The 16,536-nt window shown below is 53.0% G+C and overlaps 7 protein-coding genes across 7 annotated transcripts; 2 read left to right on the top strand and 5 right to left on the bottom strand.

Moving 5' to 3' along the window:
• Positions 1 to 1,212: 1,212 nt before the first annotated feature.
• A1O5_12954 (uncharacterized protein) lies at positions 1,213 to 1,935 on the bottom strand (the record flags this gene model as incomplete). The annotated part of the gene is made up of 1 exon (XM_007753523.1): positions 1,213 to 1,935. One exon carries the CDS (start codon positions 1,933 to 1,935, stop codon positions 1,213 to 1,215), a length of 723 nt encoding a protein of 240 aa, XP_007751713.1.
• An 884-nt stretch (positions 1,936 to 2,819) lies between these two features.
• On the bottom strand, positions 2,820 to 5,275 carry A1O5_12953 (uncharacterized protein; the record flags this gene model as incomplete). The annotated part of the gene is made up of 6 exons (XM_007753522.1): positions 2,820 to 3,170; positions 3,223 to 3,682; positions 3,737 to 4,201; positions 4,289 to 4,564; positions 4,615 to 5,015; positions 5,141 to 5,275. 6 exons carry the CDS (start codon positions 5,273 to 5,275, stop codon positions 2,820 to 2,822), a joined length of 2,088 nt encoding a protein of 695 aa, XP_007751712.1.
• Positions 5,276 to 5,561: 286 nt separating this feature from the next.
• A1O5_12952 (uncharacterized protein) lies at positions 5,562 to 6,719 on the top strand (the record flags this gene model as incomplete). Its single annotated transcript, XM_007753521.1, has 2 exons — positions 5,562 to 5,710; positions 6,320 to 6,719. The coding sequence occupies 2 exons, from the start codon at positions 5,562 to 5,564 to the stop codon at positions 6,717 to 6,719; spliced, it is 549 nt and encodes a 182-aa protein (XP_007751711.1).
• Positions 6,720 to 6,856: 137 nt separating this feature from the next.
• On the bottom strand, positions 6,857 to 8,980 carry A1O5_12951 (uncharacterized protein; the record flags this gene model as incomplete). The annotated part of the gene is made up of 1 exon (XM_007753520.1): positions 6,857 to 8,980. The coding sequence occupies one exon, from the start codon at positions 8,978 to 8,980 to the stop codon at positions 6,857 to 6,859; it is 2,124 nt and encodes a 707-aa protein (XP_007751710.1).
• Positions 8,981 to 9,283: 303 nt separating this feature from the next.
• On the top strand, positions 9,284 to 10,012 carry A1O5_12950 (uncharacterized protein; the record flags this gene model as incomplete). Its single annotated transcript, XM_007753519.1, has 1 exon — positions 9,284 to 10,012. One exon carries the CDS (start codon positions 9,284 to 9,286, stop codon positions 10,010 to 10,012), a length of 729 nt encoding a protein of 242 aa, XP_007751709.1.
• A 1,518-nt stretch (positions 10,013 to 11,530) lies between these two features.
• On the bottom strand, positions 11,531 to 13,333 carry A1O5_12949 (uncharacterized protein; the record flags this gene model as incomplete). Its single annotated transcript, XM_007753518.1, has 4 exons — positions 11,531 to 12,220; positions 12,284 to 12,876; positions 12,945 to 13,045; positions 13,104 to 13,333. 4 exons carry the CDS (start codon positions 13,331 to 13,333, stop codon positions 11,531 to 11,533), a joined length of 1,614 nt encoding a protein of 537 aa, XP_007751708.1.
• Positions 13,334 to 14,989: 1,656 nt separating this feature from the next.
• Positions 14,990 to 16,141, bottom strand: A1O5_12948 (uncharacterized protein; the record flags this gene model as incomplete). The annotated part of the gene is made up of 1 exon (XM_007753517.1): positions 14,990 to 16,141. The coding sequence occupies one exon, from the start codon at positions 16,139 to 16,141 to the stop codon at positions 14,990 to 14,992; it is 1,152 nt and encodes a 383-aa protein (XP_007751707.1).
• Positions 16,142 to 16,536: the final 395 nt, after the last annotated feature.

Raw genomic sequence — 16,536 nt, 5'->3', positions numbered from 1 at the left:
CGGAGCCAAGGGGTGGCCCGCTTGTCTCGTCTAGCCCTAAGCAGCCACAGCCTTATGCCAGGGCACAAAGCTTCTGACTACAGCTGATCGCCAAGTAAAGCTAGAGTTCAGAGCCATCTTTAAAATTCCAGCGCCGTCATGAGGGGCCCTCTCTAGAGATGCACTTATCAAAAAGTTCCAATAGTAAGCGGCGGGCCTATTGGATTGGCCCTTGCACTTGATCTAGAGCGATGAGGCGTGCGTTCGACAAACGGCACTGCTGGAAATACTTCTGGCTCAGGCCGACTCTCTCAACGGGCGGGGCATCGAGTTCTGCCGACAGTTGGGTCCCCGAGACGAGATAGCCAATGCTGGCTTTGGTGACGACATATCCAGAGATACATTTTTCTAAACTTCGCTCAACGGCCATCTTATCGGTAATTTTCCTATGCTCTCTAGGTAGCATCGCATGGTTTCAGTGTCGTCGACGCCGTCTCAGGTATTTCGCCCCCAACTGCGGCCAAGGGGATGCAATTGAACAACGCTATCACAGCGCTTCGGCATGTTGGGCGTTGCTGCCGGACAGGATATGTGGAGGTTCATATGCATCGATTGAGATCATGAGCGACAACATGACGCGGAAGGCAAAGTTGATGGGCGTGTGAGAGGATATGCCGCAGTTTGTAGAGATGGAAAGCAGTCTTTGACGCAGCCGACAAGGGCATCAGCATCGGCTAGGTGATGATCACCACACCTGGAAGCCCGTTGAGGCGTGAATCGAATGCAGTGCCAGAGCCGTCGTGGAGGTATCTGTTTGGGTATGTCGGTATGGGGTGCCGGCCCAAAAGATCGAGGTAATCCCGCCGCACATCCATCCCACATCAAACCAACATCACAAACAGCATCCAAGTACTTCTTCCATGCTTTCTGTCGGCTCTCAGACGTCGTCAGGGCGAAGCCCAGCCATGACGAATCCTTGACGAACCCACTTCAATGAAGCGGGCGGCTGCGCTGGTTGAAATCCCCCATCAGTTGATGTGCAGCTTGGGCAAAGAGAGTCCAAGAGGTCCCATGGTATGCGTCCTGCTTCCCAGATTGGGGTAGGGTTGGAGCTCTTGATTAGGTGAGTGTTTGATGGGGTTGATTCCGCAGATGGGTTGTCTTTGAACATCTTCTGTGAAGACGTCCCTCTTCAAATCAAGTATGCCATGGAACGAGCCATCAATGCATTCTTCAAGGACCCGCAAAATACTGCGGAGGCTGTCCCTGTTGTATCGGTCTCTCTGAACCTGTTGCCACCACGTCAACACCGACGTTTGGTACGCTCTTACTCCGTCCATGGAACGCCATGATGATATCGTCCTTGTCGGCCTCGACATCTGGATCCCGCTGACTGGGTCTCTGTCTTCTCTTCATCCTCACCCGCTCTCTCGCGAATTTCAACTGATCCAAGCTTTCTTTCACCCACTGTTTCTCTTCACTGTCCTCCTCAGTCTTGGTGAGCTTGATTTCTGATTCGGATATTAACGCGTCGAGGTCCTTCTCTTCGGCGTCTAATTTGCGTAGACGCTGGCACTCTTCCTCCCACCAGAACAGCATTCCCACCAGATCCTTCTGCCGATAGATGTTCAACAGTGCCAGTTGATGGGTGAACTTGGGCCCGATTTTATGCGTGTCCACCAGTCCATCCTCCTTCAATATCTCGTTCTTTTTGAGCTTTGCATAGACCTTCCTACTCACACTCTCCGAATCCACCACTCCGGCAACATGGAAGGATCGCTCGTCAAGCGTATAGGGGTTGGCCGAGGCGATTTGATGCATGTAGCACATATCTCGGCGGTAGCCGGTCAGGTCAACCATGCGAGAGGGTGTTTCATCTGCGAAGAAGTTTGGGACGGCGGCATTGGCGAAGCGGGTGAAGGAGAAACCAAGAGAACCGTTGCGCTTGCGATACATGTTGCGCTGAAGAGATTCTGCACAATCGTCCTAAGACTTAGTCCAGAGGGTAGCGTTGGTTTGTCAACAAAACACAGAACAAGAAGCGCGGGGAACTTGAACATCAGGCGAAGACGCGGAGCGCCGCAAGTCTCGGCAGCGCCGGAAAGGACAGCATCCACCACCTTGACAGTAGATGTAACTTGACATGCATGTCTCACAGTCAGCAAGACCGCAGATTCGATTAATGAGTGGTTACAATAGTAACCACGTTTATGTACACGACTGTGTGATTGGCCGTTATTTGACTTTGTAAACAGAATGAAACCGCTGTGGCCCCGTCGACCGCCATTGGAATTGGACTTGCGAAAGGGGAGACTGGCCTGTCTGCAGCGTATCAACAAGTCTACCGACGCTCTCAGACTCTTATCCCTCTCTTGTTCTCTCTATGTCTGAGGGACTTGGTATCCCCAATCTAATTGCTTCAAGACACAATCCGATCAACGGAATCAGGATATCGTCAACCCGTAGATGCAGTCTGGTTGAAGCCCCTGAACGATGAATGATGATGCTGCATGCTGCATGCTGCATGCTGAATGCTGAATGATGAACGATGAATGATAAATGCTGCATGCTGCACGCTGAATGCTGAATGCTGAATGCTGAATGCTGAATGCTGAATGCTGAATGCTGAATGCTGAATGCTGAATGCTGAATGCTGAATGCTGAATGCTGAATGCTGAATGCTGAATGCTGAATGCTGAATGCTGAATGCTGAATGCTGAATGCTGAATGCTGAATGCTGAATGCTGAATGCTGAATGCTGAATGCTGAATGAGTGAGGAGAGGGTGGAAAGAAAATCGTCTCGCTCGCAACGCCTTCATACAAAGTGACAACTCGTGAATCAAGTAGACAAGTGCCGCGGTAAGCATGGCTCGCCATCCTTGTATAGTTCGCCAGCAGCCTCTCGGGCCAAGTCGTTGATCCATCTCTCGTTCGGTTTCAGCGTGCTTCCGTTCGACACGTTGGCGGCAAGGTACATCCAGGAGAGGGCGTTCCCAACTGTCTGGACTTCGTCGCTAACATGGTTCCTTGCGTATTCGCACATCCTGCCATAAAGGTCCTTGTCGGTGACCAGATTATAAAGATGCTTGGCAACGGTGTCGTGGTCACCTCGTCGGACAAGGTAACCGCTCTTGCCATCCTCGACCTGAAGAGGGATACCACCGGCGAGCGTGGCAATGATGGGTTTGCCCTAGAACCCTGTCAGCGTCAAACTTTCAGGAAGAAACACGACGTACGTTTACCTTGTGCAAAGCTTCCGAGACCTTTACCTCGAATCCTTCCCTTGTTGATAGCTGCAGGGCGACGGTGCAAAGCGACATGATAGCGTTCAAGATCTGGTCGCTAGGGCCCAGTCGAACCACGATAATGTCGTCGACCAAGTCGGGGAATTGTGTGAGAACCAAGCTCATGGTCTCTTCATAGATCAGCGTCGCATCAGGATCGTCCACCGAGCCGTGCCCACAAAGCACCAATTGGTGTATTTTCTCCTTGGGCTGGTCTTTCACCATTTCTCGGAACTTGGCGTAGCTTTTGATGACGTCGGGAATTCCCTTGGAGGGATCAAACCGCGCGATCTGCGTGAAATAGCCTCGGTCTGGGTATGCAAGCTGCGGAAGGTTCTGGGCTTGACAAAGCTGCCTGAGGATGTGTAAGTAATATTGCAGATCCCAGTCATCCATGTTCTTGTTGAGACCGTCAAGCCTACAAATTCAGTCAGGCACTTCACCGATGCTGAGTTCTCGTACAGATACTCACCAATCTGTTGTAGCCGGAAGCCAGCCCAGAGTCTCCTTGCGGACATCAGGTGGAACGAAAGAGCGCACAGGGTGGCTGAGGAAGACGTCCGCATGTTTGATACTGGACCACATATTACGCCAAACATGCTGGGCGGCGCTGCCCTCCTCCAGCACCAAATCGTCGCGGACTTCAATATGGCAGCGGAAAATGATGGGCCGATCCGGTGCCAACTTCTTCGCAATGGGGATGAGCTCTGGCATCTGAGGATCGTCGATGATGATGACGTCTGCACCGCCGTCCTTGGGGGCGGTAAGTGGCCCACCTTCACCGAGCCAGTACCGCTCCGCATTGTCGACAATCCACTCTTTGATCTTGCCAAGCTGCTCGTCCGTGGCGTGGACTTCAGGAGGAACCACGCCCTGCAAGATATTGTGATTTGTTTTGGTGATTCGAAAAACGTCGGGCCTTGGCTTGGGCACAAACCTATATAATATGCAGGGTAAGCACAATGCATATGGATGTGGGGGGGGGGGGGGGGGGGGGGGGGGGGGGGGGGTAAGTGTCTCATACCACTCCACATTCACATTGTAGAGCCTCAAGAATCGGAGCAGGGCGTGCCGCATCAGAGCCACTCCGCCTCCCTGAGGTGTTGCACTGAAAAAGACAACTCTGAGTTTGCGGTCCACCACATCCTGGATATGTTTCTGCACGGCCCGCCAGGTTGGCTCTCGAACGGATGCCTTGTAGTCGTCGATAGTGGTAAGCTGAATAGTACCTCCCAGATCGACTTCGACCTGGTTCTGGAAGCTGATTGACAAACGCGGTTGCTTCGTGGGAGCATATAGTCTGATCAAGTTATGACCGAGGCACGGACAGTTGCTAGGGTCCAAACTTACGCTAGACACTTCCTGGCTGCCGAGTCGGCGATTTCGTCCACTCTCTGTGGTTTTGCCCGTGGGTTGCTCGACTGAACAAGAGGGTTTGAGGTGACCAGCATAGGTACGATGTCCAACTCGGACCACAGCCTTGAGCACAAATTCGGGCTCTTTTCATGGACACTCGCGATCACTCCTGCTCCAAGAATTTTGCACACATGCTGTCTTCTGTAGTTGGACAATTCCTCGATGATATGGTCTGCAACCCAGTCTCCGTCTCCACTCCTATCCTGCTCCTCCTCCTCGTCCAGGGATATGCGATGGACAGCAAAGTCAATGCCATACGTGCCATCATGAATCGCAATTCCAATCTTGAGTGCTCTGTCGGTTTCTTCCTCGATGGCAAGACCAGCCCAGTACTCCTATAGGGGAGAAGGCAAGGTTAAAAGTGTTTCGGCCACGGACAAGGACTTGCGATGAACACGCGAGTCGAGGACCAGTGTAGACGGTCTGTGCATTTGGGGGGGGGGATTGTTCCGTTACTTACACTGAGGGTAGTTCCAATATCCAATCGATCTGGAAGTTTGATACTCAGTGACCGACTCCGGTGGTACTGGCGGCCCCATTTGCCTTGAAAGTCGTGGTGAACCTGGGTGCTAAAACTCCTGCCAGGGTCGCCCATTGTTTGTGACTAGGTTGTTCTCGGATGTTATGGGAGAGACTTGGTATGTAGAAAGGACAATCAGTTGTAGGGGGGGTTCTTGGTTAATATTCGGTTGCAGAGATGCGGTGAAGCATCAACACGGTACCGCGCAGTTGACGGTGCGTGAAAATTGAGAGAATTGCAGTGACAACGAAGCGTTACAAGACACGGCTGGCGGTGATGGAGGTGACGTCGAACCAGGGTCATCAAAGGCTCACCAAGGGCTCTCCGAAAGGTCATGAGCCACTGTTGGCCACAAGTCACCATGCAAGATGCGACGGGATCCAAGTCACCCGCCGCCGCTTGGGTGGCTGTGGCGGCCTCGGCAATGCAGGAAGCGAGTTTCCAAGCTCGCAAGCTTATGCGAGAACCCACGCTTGAAGAGCGCTTGGAGCCCCAGGGGCCCTCACTTCGGTAACAATCACCTGATGTCTCAACGCGCTCAGGCACCTTTCATTGCCATTCTGGTTCACTACTGGTAGGCCGTCGCTTGGAACGGGAAGCTTGTGTCGCCGACGTGGAGAGCTCGTGTTTGCTGAGTGCTCAGATAATCCCTCTGCGTCTTGGGCCTCATCAAGCCTCATTCAGCAAAAGCAACGACCCCGGCCACCGAGTTGAGTTGAGGCTGTTCACTCATTGACGTTCCAATAGAATTCGGACTGGTGCTCCGCTCACTGGTTGCCTCTCGGATCTATCACCCACAACCGTTATAGCTGCCAGATGCCTCTCGCTTCATGACCTCCATCTAGATGCTGAATGCGACCAATACTGGTGCATAGATGCCTATGGTACTTCAGGGGTGATGATGATGAGGTCTATCGTGATCTGAGCCCATTTGAGGGCAGCGATGCCTCAGAATACAATCTTCCTTTTGATGCCCAATGTGCAAGTCGAGGAATTTGCTGACAGAGAAAAAGGCGCGCCACCTGCAAAGCACAGAACTCCCAGTCGCTGACATGAATGCGCGGTCCTTACTCCGGCGGGCGACACATCGCCTGTCAATTGCTCGCTCTCGCCCCACAGTTGGACTCAACCATTTCAGGGTGTGTTCGTGCCTGAAAATGCGACCGAGCTGCCAATCGAGATCCCAACTCACCGAGTCTATCGAAGACCACCCCTTGCAATAACTTGGTCCGCCACCACAACGAAAGGCGATGCCCCCAACGCGACGAACATAGCAAAGGACAACCCTAAGTCTGCGTCTCCACAGGACAAGAGCACAAGAGGATCAAAGGCCACGGGAGATGGTCCCCAGGATACCAGCAGCATAGAGCACCCGACTGAACAAGGCAGTGTGCACGGTGGTCGAGACGAAGCTCAGGACGCGGATTCGGTTAAAAGGGATCCCAAGAAGCCTGCAGAGCAGAAGAGGCGCGAGGTTGAAAAACAAGGACAGAAGCCCTTGGATCCTGCAGACAAGTGACGACCGGGGAGGGGAGAGAATTAGGGCATCATCACTGAAAGGAAACTCTTTGGTCAAAGAATAGTTTCATCTTGTGCCATTGTCAATGGCGAGCCACTGTTGGACATTGATATGGATCTGTTGCCCCCTATGTGGAATCAAGCAATCTCGATATCGCTGTCGGCATCTTCTTCCGCCGCCTTTCGTCGTTCTTGTTCCTTCCTCCCTTGTTCAAGCACCTTTCTCCTTTCTTCCCGTAGCTTTCTTCGCGACACGACAAACGCTCCAAGAGGGGTGTCTTCCCATTTCACGTCTTTCAGGAATGCTTCTACCTCCGTCCGGTCCTTCGGAGAAAAGTTGACCATGTTCCTCCTTTCCTCGATCCACTGAGCATTGGCTTCCGACTTCTGTACTAGCACAAGAAGGGATTGATTGAGCTTGCCGTTCTTGTTCCCGCTCGGCTTCGAAGCTGCCTTCAACCATCGCTTCAGCATGATGATGACTGGCAGTTGGAGCTCGGGATACGCAATGCTCTTCGTCCACAGTACAAGAAACTCGGAAAGTAATTCAACCACCTGTTCTCCCACTCCGTCTTGGTACACCTTCGTCTTCAAATGTGACGTAGGGGCCCTGATGTTCGCTGCGAAATCCAAAGGTCGTACAGTTGACGGCTTTGCGGGATTCTTCATCTGTGCTGAGTTCAACACCTCCAGGAGTGCGGCTGACAAAGGTATATATGTCTCGGTTGCTTGCGAGATACGCAGCAGAGACCGCATGAGTTGAAACCGAAGAGGAAAGTATGTGGATGTCGGTATCAGCCTCATCGCGCCCAGGGTGACCTGCACAACCGGGTAAATGAGTGGGCGTAGCTGTGAAGGTTTGCCGTTCTGTGCTTCCAGCAGTGAGTTGCAGTGGCTGGACAATACCCGAGACCAGAAGTCAAGAGAGTGGACAAACTGCCAATTGTATATAGTCTTGTATGAGTCCCCGGTCGGTTTGGTAATGCTGCCACGGAGGTGAATGGCCAGTTGGCGAATGAATGTGAAGCCTGTTGTGTAGCTGACCTTCTGGTCGATGCCCCAAATCTCGGCTGCCGAGTTTTTCATCAAGTTGATTCCCGCGAGAGTATGGATTGATGTATTGCGGCTGCCCTTGACGACGCCCTCATATGTCGCCTTCAAGACAGCTTCGCGGATCCCACCGTCACCAATCACCATCAATCGACGAATGACCAAGAAAGCGGTGATTCTTGTTGCTTCATCCGAAGAGTTGTCGGACCAGATTGATGCGACGGCTTTCGTGAGCACCTTCAGAAACTTGCGAAATTGAAGGAGATATGGGAGTAACGGTTCAAAGGACTCGAGCGTCAACCTCAAGGTCTTTGCGTCTGACAAATGCTCGAGCAAGTAATGAAGAGATGAGGCGTGTGATTTGATCAACGGTGCCAGAGTCTTGAACTTGGGGGAGTCTGTCGGGATGCGCAGCTTGCCAGCAGCCGACTCCTTGACTGGAAGATGATGTGATAGAGCCAGGGGTACCTGCTTCAGGGCCGTTATGAGGACCTCATGGTACACCTCCGGACTGGCAATGTTGTATTTGAAGACCTTATCCTCTTCATCGTCCGCATGTGCCGCGGCGCGGAAAGCTAGCACCACTTGTCTGAGAGCTCTTATGGAGAATTGTTCGGTTAAGGAGACCTTCCACTTCTTGACCATCGCTAGGGTAATCTCATCCGGTGACTCAGGCTCCTCTGTATGGACATCCTTGGTCTTTTGCTTCTTGGTGGGAGGTTCTTCTTCGCTGAGGTCGTCCACTGCCGCGAGATCGTCGTCTTCGTCAAATTCTAACAGCTCTGCATCGTTTTCCTGAAGGTATTTGTAGAATTCAGGATCCTTCTCGGCCAATGCAGCCAGTTGAGTTTTGTGGCCCTCGATTGCATCTTCTGAGCCATCGCTCTCAACGTCTCCAGGTTCATCGTTGATGATGTCGTCCCTCTTCCGCTTTCCGCTCTTGTTCTTCGGCGTCTTTGTCTCATGCTCTGGTATATCCAGCGTGTCCTGAAAGAACTCATCTTCATTCATATCCTCGGCATCATTATCGTCAGTCTCAACATTTGACTTATTATCACCTTCCTCCTCTTTTGCTCTCTGTGTCGCTCTTTGTTTCTTTTTCGCTTTCAGCTGGTGCCGCTGTTTGATCTTAGCGAACTCTTTTCGTCGTTCAATCGTGTCTTTGAGGCGGTTCTTCTCGAATTTTTTGGTGGCTTTCGTCTGTTTGCCCATGATGTCGGCTATAGCCAAGGTTATCTCGGCGACAACAAGGCCTTTTGCAGTCTGACGCAAAGGGTTGATTGCATGAGCTTGGTTTCGCAATTCGCAGACAAACTGTGAAGTCCGAGAAAAAACTATGCCAAGCCGAAGTTATGCCGGAGTTTCCCCGCATGTGCCGAACTTGGCAAACTTCCCCTCACAGCCTCTTGACAGGCTCTAAAAGTATTACGCTCAGTTCACATCCCATTCTCAGCCTCGCCATTCACTTGACCATCTTTCTAGATATTCACCCTGCTGCTCAAGTGGCAGTCAACGATGTACAACAACCCTTCAACCCGTAATCTGGCCTATGCGCCGACCCCTTATGCGTATCCAGCAACAAACACTCTCTCCGCCCGGATCAACCTTGACGAAGAAGTCAAACTCGCGGACTCTGCTGCCGAGCGTGACCTGATTGACTCCCTCGCCGAGATCTACAGCATCATTCGCACCCTTGACGGACTGGAAAAAGCATACATCAAAGATGCGCTTCCAGAAATAGAGTACTCGGACATGTGTTCGAAACTTCTCAAGCAGTATCGATCGATATTGAACGATGAAAATGTGGCGCGCGAGTTTGGAGACTTGGATACATTCACGCAAAAATGGGACATTGAGTGTCCCCGCGCCAAAGAACGTCTAAAAGTCGGGCTTTCCAGCGTGGAAACAATCACCGTGGCAAAGGCCACTCCTGGATCTACAGCTCCCCAAGGCAACCTTTCGGGCAGCTTGATCCTCGCAGCGACGGAGAATTTCATCACATTTCTTGATGCACTCCGCTTGAATATGTTCTCCAAGACCCAGTTGCATCCGATACTGTCAGATGTGATCCAGTCGGTCAACAAAGTCACAGACCAGGATTTTGAAAATCGCGGGAAGATTATCCAATGGCTGATCACGCTCAATCAGATGAAGACGTCAGAGGAGCTGAGCGAGGAGCAGGCCAGGGATTTGGCCTTCGACATGGAACAAGCATACAATGGATTCAAATCGATCATTCAATGAACCCGTTGCCTTCGGCAGCAATGGACAAACCTCTTTTTTCGGCGCCATGCTTGGCTACTAAGCGAAGTCACAGTGTGGGCCACGGATCCAGGGTGATATTTTCCACCGTTACGAGCTGGCCAGGTACAGCGGCCGATGTCTGATCCGCTCAGAGCTCTGCCGGTGCCCTGCCTGCCGATGTTACCACCTTCACACAAGACGTACGGGAAGAGACCGCAGGAGTACTGCGATCGCCGCAAACAACACTTCAAGATCCCTCTATCTGTCTCGCCACGACCCATTGAGGCCTTGCACTGTTTCATTGCTATGCCCAGTTCAAGACTTATCCTGTACGCTTGTCCTGGTCAGTTTCCCAGAGGAGGCGCGTCACGCCACAGTGAGCCATTTTGTGCAACGCACAGCCACAAGTAGAAGCACGGGAGCGATAATGAAGGGACGCGGCGACGGCCGATGCCGAATGATATGCTACTGTTTCAGACGCGTGCGTGTGTGCGTCTCGCGCTGGACTCACGTGTGAAACACAATCCCGCGCTCACTCGAGGCTTCGGCTCTGTATTGCGCAACAAGTACGGCCAACGGCCAACGGAGTAATCCGAGGAGGTGAGAAGACAAAGTCCGGTGCACCAGTTCAACAACTCTCTACTTGTACTTTAACGGCACATAATCACCCTGCCTGACTCATGCGTTATAAAGAGTAGTACCAGGAGGTAACATAGCCCTGACGAGGGAGGTTCCGGACCCTCTATCACGTGCTTGATCGGTCCGGCGAGTTGACGAGGCTGAAGTACCAAGTAGATAGATGGGGTCCAATACTCCGTACCTGGATACGGAATACGGAGTACGGAGTAGATTCCTAGTCTCGTGACTGTGCCTGACGACGCACCCCAGCCGGACAGGGAGGTTTGCCCGTACTTGTACTTGGTACGCATTCTTTTCCTTGCCCTCCGTATCCTTTAGGTCGGAGTTGAGGCTAGTGAGGCCACCGGGCTGTTCTCGAGGCGGAGCCCCTGGGATTGAGATTGAGGCTGGTCGTGACGTTAAGGCTAGGCCTACTGTCAAGCGTAAGGTTAGGTTGAGGCTGAGGTCGAGCTCGAGGATTGAGACTGCGAAAGAGAATGAGACTGAGGTTCGGGCTGTGGTGTGTTTAAATCTCCTGGAATTCGCTCGCAGCACACACACACACACGTACACACACACGCACAGAGAGAGAGATAAGGGGATGTGAATAGAGCTTTCTACCCGTAGACCCCAGCATTCCTTATTCTCCATCCTTGGTACATATGTACCCTCGTATTCTATATTGAGTCTTGACCTTGATATGACGTCGTTATTGTCATTCATCCATCTATCCATATTTCATCATATAGTCTAGTCTATGTCTAGCAGCCAACTAGTCCGTATGTGGCACCCGCATGCGTACCAAGCTATACTACAATTTCGACGTTCGAGGACTCGCTCATTCAGTCAGTCAGTCAGTCAGTCAGCCCGCTGGAGTGTACAGCAGTTCCGGTCGTAGTGCTACAGCAAGAACCTGAACCCTCGTGCAGCCGCCTCCACAGGCACTGCACCCTCCTGGACAATGACATGATTTCCCACGGCCTTGCCGTCGCTGTGCCTGGAAGCAGAACCAGAGTTGATGGCGCCTTCGACCCACTCGCCGCGGTCCAGCTTGCGGTTCAGCCGGACGAGGATGACCCTCAGGGCGGTGGCGGCGCAGATGGCGACGAACGCCGTGGCGGAGCAGACGCTCATGGCCAGGACGTAGCGCGGCCCGTCGCTCTTGGGGAACATGTAGCTCGCGTAGATGGACGAGGTGTTGCTGACGGCATTGATGGCCGCCAGCGCCGCGGCGCGCTTGGCGGGCGGTCGGGGCATCGTGTTACTGATCCACCCCAGCGCGACAACGTAGCCGGTGTACACGCCGGGAACCATGAGCATCATGGCGACGTAGCGCGGTGCGGTTGCCGTGGTCGCGGCGGCAAGGATGAAGGATCCAACGGCCACGTAGAGAGGCAGTGTGACGTGGAAGAAGCGCTCGCCTGTGCGGTCGGCGTGCCAGGCGTTGAAGAAAGCCGTGATGACGCACAGCACGTATGGTGGTGCCGTGAGCAGCAGCGAGGCGATGTCGCCGTATCCGAGTGTCTGAACGACCGTGGGGAAGAAGTTTGTGACGGAGCCAGACGCCACGATGCAGAACAGCATTAGCATCTAGACAAAACTGAGTTAGACAGATCCGATCAGACAGAGTAAGAAGAGTATCCGCAGGCTCACCATAATCCACATCTTGATATCTTTGACCGCGAGCCTAAATCCGTGCCAGAAAGTCTGCTCCTCGGCACCCACCCAGTCGTCCTCCCCAATGTCCTCCTCAAGTCGCCACACGGCCAGCTGCTTTTCTTCTGCGCTCAGCCACGTCGTTGTTCGAGGGAAGTTCGGCAGAACGAAGATTGCAATGAACGCAATGAGTATGGTAACGCTGCCTTCAATGATGAACAGCCATCTCCAAGCTCGTAGGCCCGCGGTTCCGTCCATGTTCTTCGTGATGCCTGCTGCAATGAGACCCGAGAAGGCACCGGAGATAAGCGATCCTGAGTACAGCATCGCTGTTCGGAAACCGAGCTCTTTGCGAGTATACCAGGCGCTCAGAAAATAGAGACATCCTGGGAAGTATACAGCCTCGACGAAACCGAGGAAGAATCGAACAGAGATCAGGCCTCCAAAGGATTGAACAGCAGCTGTAGCAGCGGAGATGGTGCCCCAGATGATCATAGCTATGGGAAGGTAGACACGTGGTTTTCCGATTTTGTTGAGGCACAAGTTGGACGGGATTTGCATAAGCAAGTAACCAACGAAGAGAATACTGACTAAAAAGATGAGAAATGTGAGTAAACGTGGACTTGCATCTGGCGTGGATGGATGGGTGAAGGCTAACCTGCCGTCTGGTATTGAGTGCCATGAAGTTTCAACTCATCCTCGAGGCCAGCCAGTCTAGCCGCGGCAATATTGTTGCGATCGAGGTAGTTCAGAATATACCTGATTACCATGTCAGTTTCACCATTAGCTGTCGAGGGACGTGGTTCGGTGGGCGCACATGATGACAATCATAGGGATCAGACGAAAGTCGATCTTTCGAACAAGGGCCCGCTCTGCGATCCTTCGCTCCTCTGGACTGAACGACTTCACATATGGAGGTGGTTCTCGCCTCAAGGTCGTTGCTGGCCCGATGTCCTCTTGAAATTCTGTTGCGTCGGTCTTGACGCCGCTCAAAGAACTCTGGTCAGAGTCATGGATGTAGTCCTGGGGGACCTCGTGAGAAGCCATTTTGGCAGTCACTCGTGAGAGAATCGAGTATATTCAGCGAGGGCTTTGTGTCTCAGCTCCCGTGCCTTGAGAACAGCTTGGTCTAGAAGAGAAGAGCGAGACAGAACCATGCGAGGCGGCCGGGATAGAGGGACCCTTATACATTTCCTCACCTTTCATTTCCACTGCGTTCCGATCACGTTGAGTAGGAGATGCTCATGTAACCCCAGAACTCCACTCGAACGGGCTCGAAGGCCATCAAGGTCGCCATCTTCTCCATATTTCCCACAGAGCTGTGGATGAAGGTGAAATCTCGAGTCGTTCCAAAGTGTCCACAGAAAACCCATGTCACCAATAAGGGCATCCCAGCTAAATACGAGGCGGATAGATTGCTGAAAATTGTGTTTGATCTCAGTGGGCTCTCCGTCTCCGGAGGATAATGGGGGGCACGGCCGGACCCTCAACGGCTGGGGAATGGCCACGATAAGAGCTTGTGAGGGAGAGTGGCGGGAGCGGAATTGAGTGGAGGAGAGGGTGAAAGTCGACCTTGCAGACGGCAATGTGCAGGACACCGCAGTCATTGAGATAATGTGATGTATGCAGATCAACGTTCCATCATCGGATAGGAAGGTCTTTTGCTAGTTTTTCGTGGCGACTTGCATGAAGCCAAGGGAAGCTTCGACTTGATGCAAAGATCTGAGCGAGCCACTCGCTCACTCACTCGCTTCACTCACCCTGAGTATGATAGCCTTGTCACTCCTAAAAGGTGCTCGGGCTTTCTTCTGCCTCGAATCTCAATCCAAAGCCGAGATCCCGAGGCCTTCCCATGGCCCTTGTGGTCTCAGTCGCCCTGCACCTATATCGCATCTAGTGTTACTTCCTGCCTTAAAAAGCACCATACAAAGTAGGCAGCACAAGAGGCAAAAGACTCGGGCAAAATGCGGGCGAAGTCCAAAGAAGATCGGGGCAACCCTACGGCCACACCACTGCGCCGATCTCGACCTTGATCTTCTCTGTATTTGCGTAGCGTCGAACAAAAAGCACCTCGTCACGGAGTCCTCTGCCGAGTTGATGGTGAGAAAAGCTGACTGTCGGAGCAATCCTCTCGGTCACACAAGCTACCAGAACAACACCATGGAACTCCCACGGTATGCAGCTCGAATTGCTTCCCTGCTCACTGTGTCGTCGCACGTGTACACCGGACAGTCAGGCCAGTGGCCTGCAATCGGCCATGGGATAGCTGGAATGTTTGGTGCGAAACGGGGAATACAAGCACACCAAGTTCGCCGAAGGGTTCGTTCCTGCATTGTACGACCGTGGCATTGAGAACAAGCGAGAAAGGAAAACAAAAAGGAGCACAAAGGCAAGGCGCAATGCAAATGGAATGCAACGCCAACGTCGAGCATGATATAGAGACCCTTAAGACCCTTCTCATCATCGATCCCACGAGTATCCAGCAATATTGGACGTTTCGATTTTCCATCAATCTAGATATTTTTTGCTTCTTGCCATAGGCTTCGCTCATGTACAGTATAATGTCGGACATCTCAAAACATTCTGCGTCAACATTCCACAAAAAAACAAGGCTCTTGCAGCTGCTAGAGCCGGCCAACAGTTTTCGGTCCCACCGGTTCCAAACGCCACGCCATGGATTAAGAACATAAGAAAATCACAGTATTAGCTGCTGCCGCCCCCGCCGCTGCTGCTCGTGCCTTCGCCGTTCTTGACCGACACACGCCTGCCCACCATTGCTTGCCTTATACTCCCAGCTTCCGATGCGGTTGGGGTAGCGTCATCGTCGGTCATGACGCTTCGATACATGGATGAACCCCGGCTCAAGGCAGGTCCCAGCGCGCCAGACGCTTCCTCGCCTTCAGGGGGATCGTTGAAAGGTGAGCCTTCGATAGGACTAACCGGAGCCGAGTCTGCGAACGGGTTTCGAACCGTGGAAGGAGAGGGCGGGTCTCCACCCGCACCCTCGACGATGGATCGGTAGGGAGGCGGTGCCGTGGCCGTTGAGGACGGTCGAGGAATCGGATCAGCTGCATGCGTGGTGACAGGAGGAATGGACCGGGCTGGACTGGGCGGCGTCACATGGGTCACAGCATCTCGGTAAGGAGGAGCCACCTCTTCAATGCTGTGCATACTTGGTTCCCCGCTGTGATTACTTCCACGGGAAAGCGTGCCCCGGCCACTTCGAACACTTGGATCTCGGCTGCGGATGCTGTTGGAGCTGGAGAAACGACCACCCATGAGCAGCTCTGCGTCGAAGGAAAAGGCTCGTAGATGCCGTGTCCATTTCTTGCCTCCTTTTTTCGGTGTCTTCTCCGACATGACGGCACCAGCGCGTCTCTTCCGCCTCCTTGCACAAAAGAAAAACAAAAGAATCCCTGCAATAGCCGCAACGACAATCGGGACAGCGACGGCCGCTTTCAACGCAGAGGAGCAGGAAAGACTATTGCAAGAAGAAGTTTCCGATACGGTGACGGCACCGCCTGTTGTGTTGCTTGCCGCATTGCTTGCTGAGGTAGCATAGCTGCTCAAACTGGAGTCCGCAGAGCCTGAGGACCCAGCTGAAGGGGCGACGGACGTAGCGAATGTAGTGGAAGCTGTCTGTGTGGCCGAGGCGGGATCAGAGGTGCTGGCGCCAGAGCTGGATGCCGCCGTCTGAGAGGCGCCGCTGCTGGTGCGTGAGAAACGACTGCCCGTGCCCGTGGTCTGTGTAAACTCGCTGGCAAGTGACGAGGCAAGGTTGGCGATTGACGAGGTGTCAATGCTCTGTGTGGGTTGAGTGAAGCCGTCGTCGTTGTTGTTGTTAGAGAAAGCCATACTGAAGGATGGAGAAAAGGTCGGACTAAACGATTGAGAGAGCGTGGGCGTAAACGAAAGCGAGGGTGAAGAGATGGTATCTGGCAAATCTCGACGGGCTGCACGAGGCCCCGTGAGGAAGAGACGGAGGACTGTTACAAGATCCAGAGTGATATCGACCCCGCGAGAAGGTAGGAGTACGACATGTAAAGGGAGAGAGGATCTCAGGCAAAGGGGGCAGGACAGCGCCCAGGAGTCGCTGGTCAGCAGGACTTTTTCACTTTTCAGGCCCAATCTGCGGTCTGGAAGCTGGCCTGGGGGTTGGGTGGACTGGCGCAGGCGAGGCAAGGGGATATTGGCAAAAAGTGTATTTTCAGGCTGGTCGCGGGCTCAGCGTCAGCAGAGAGGAGAGGGCC

Source organism: Cladophialophora psammophila (genome assembly GCF_000585535.1).
Source record: "Cladophialophora psammophila CBS 110553 chromosome Unknown aczJe-supercont1.39, whole genome shotgun sequence".
NCBI lineage: Eukaryota > Fungi > Ascomycota > Eurotiomycetes > Chaetothyriales > Herpotrichiellaceae > Cladophialophora > Cladophialophora psammophila.
The sequence above is the reverse complement of the archived record's forward strand: the minus strand, read 5'-3'. Positions and strand labels throughout refer to the sequence as shown.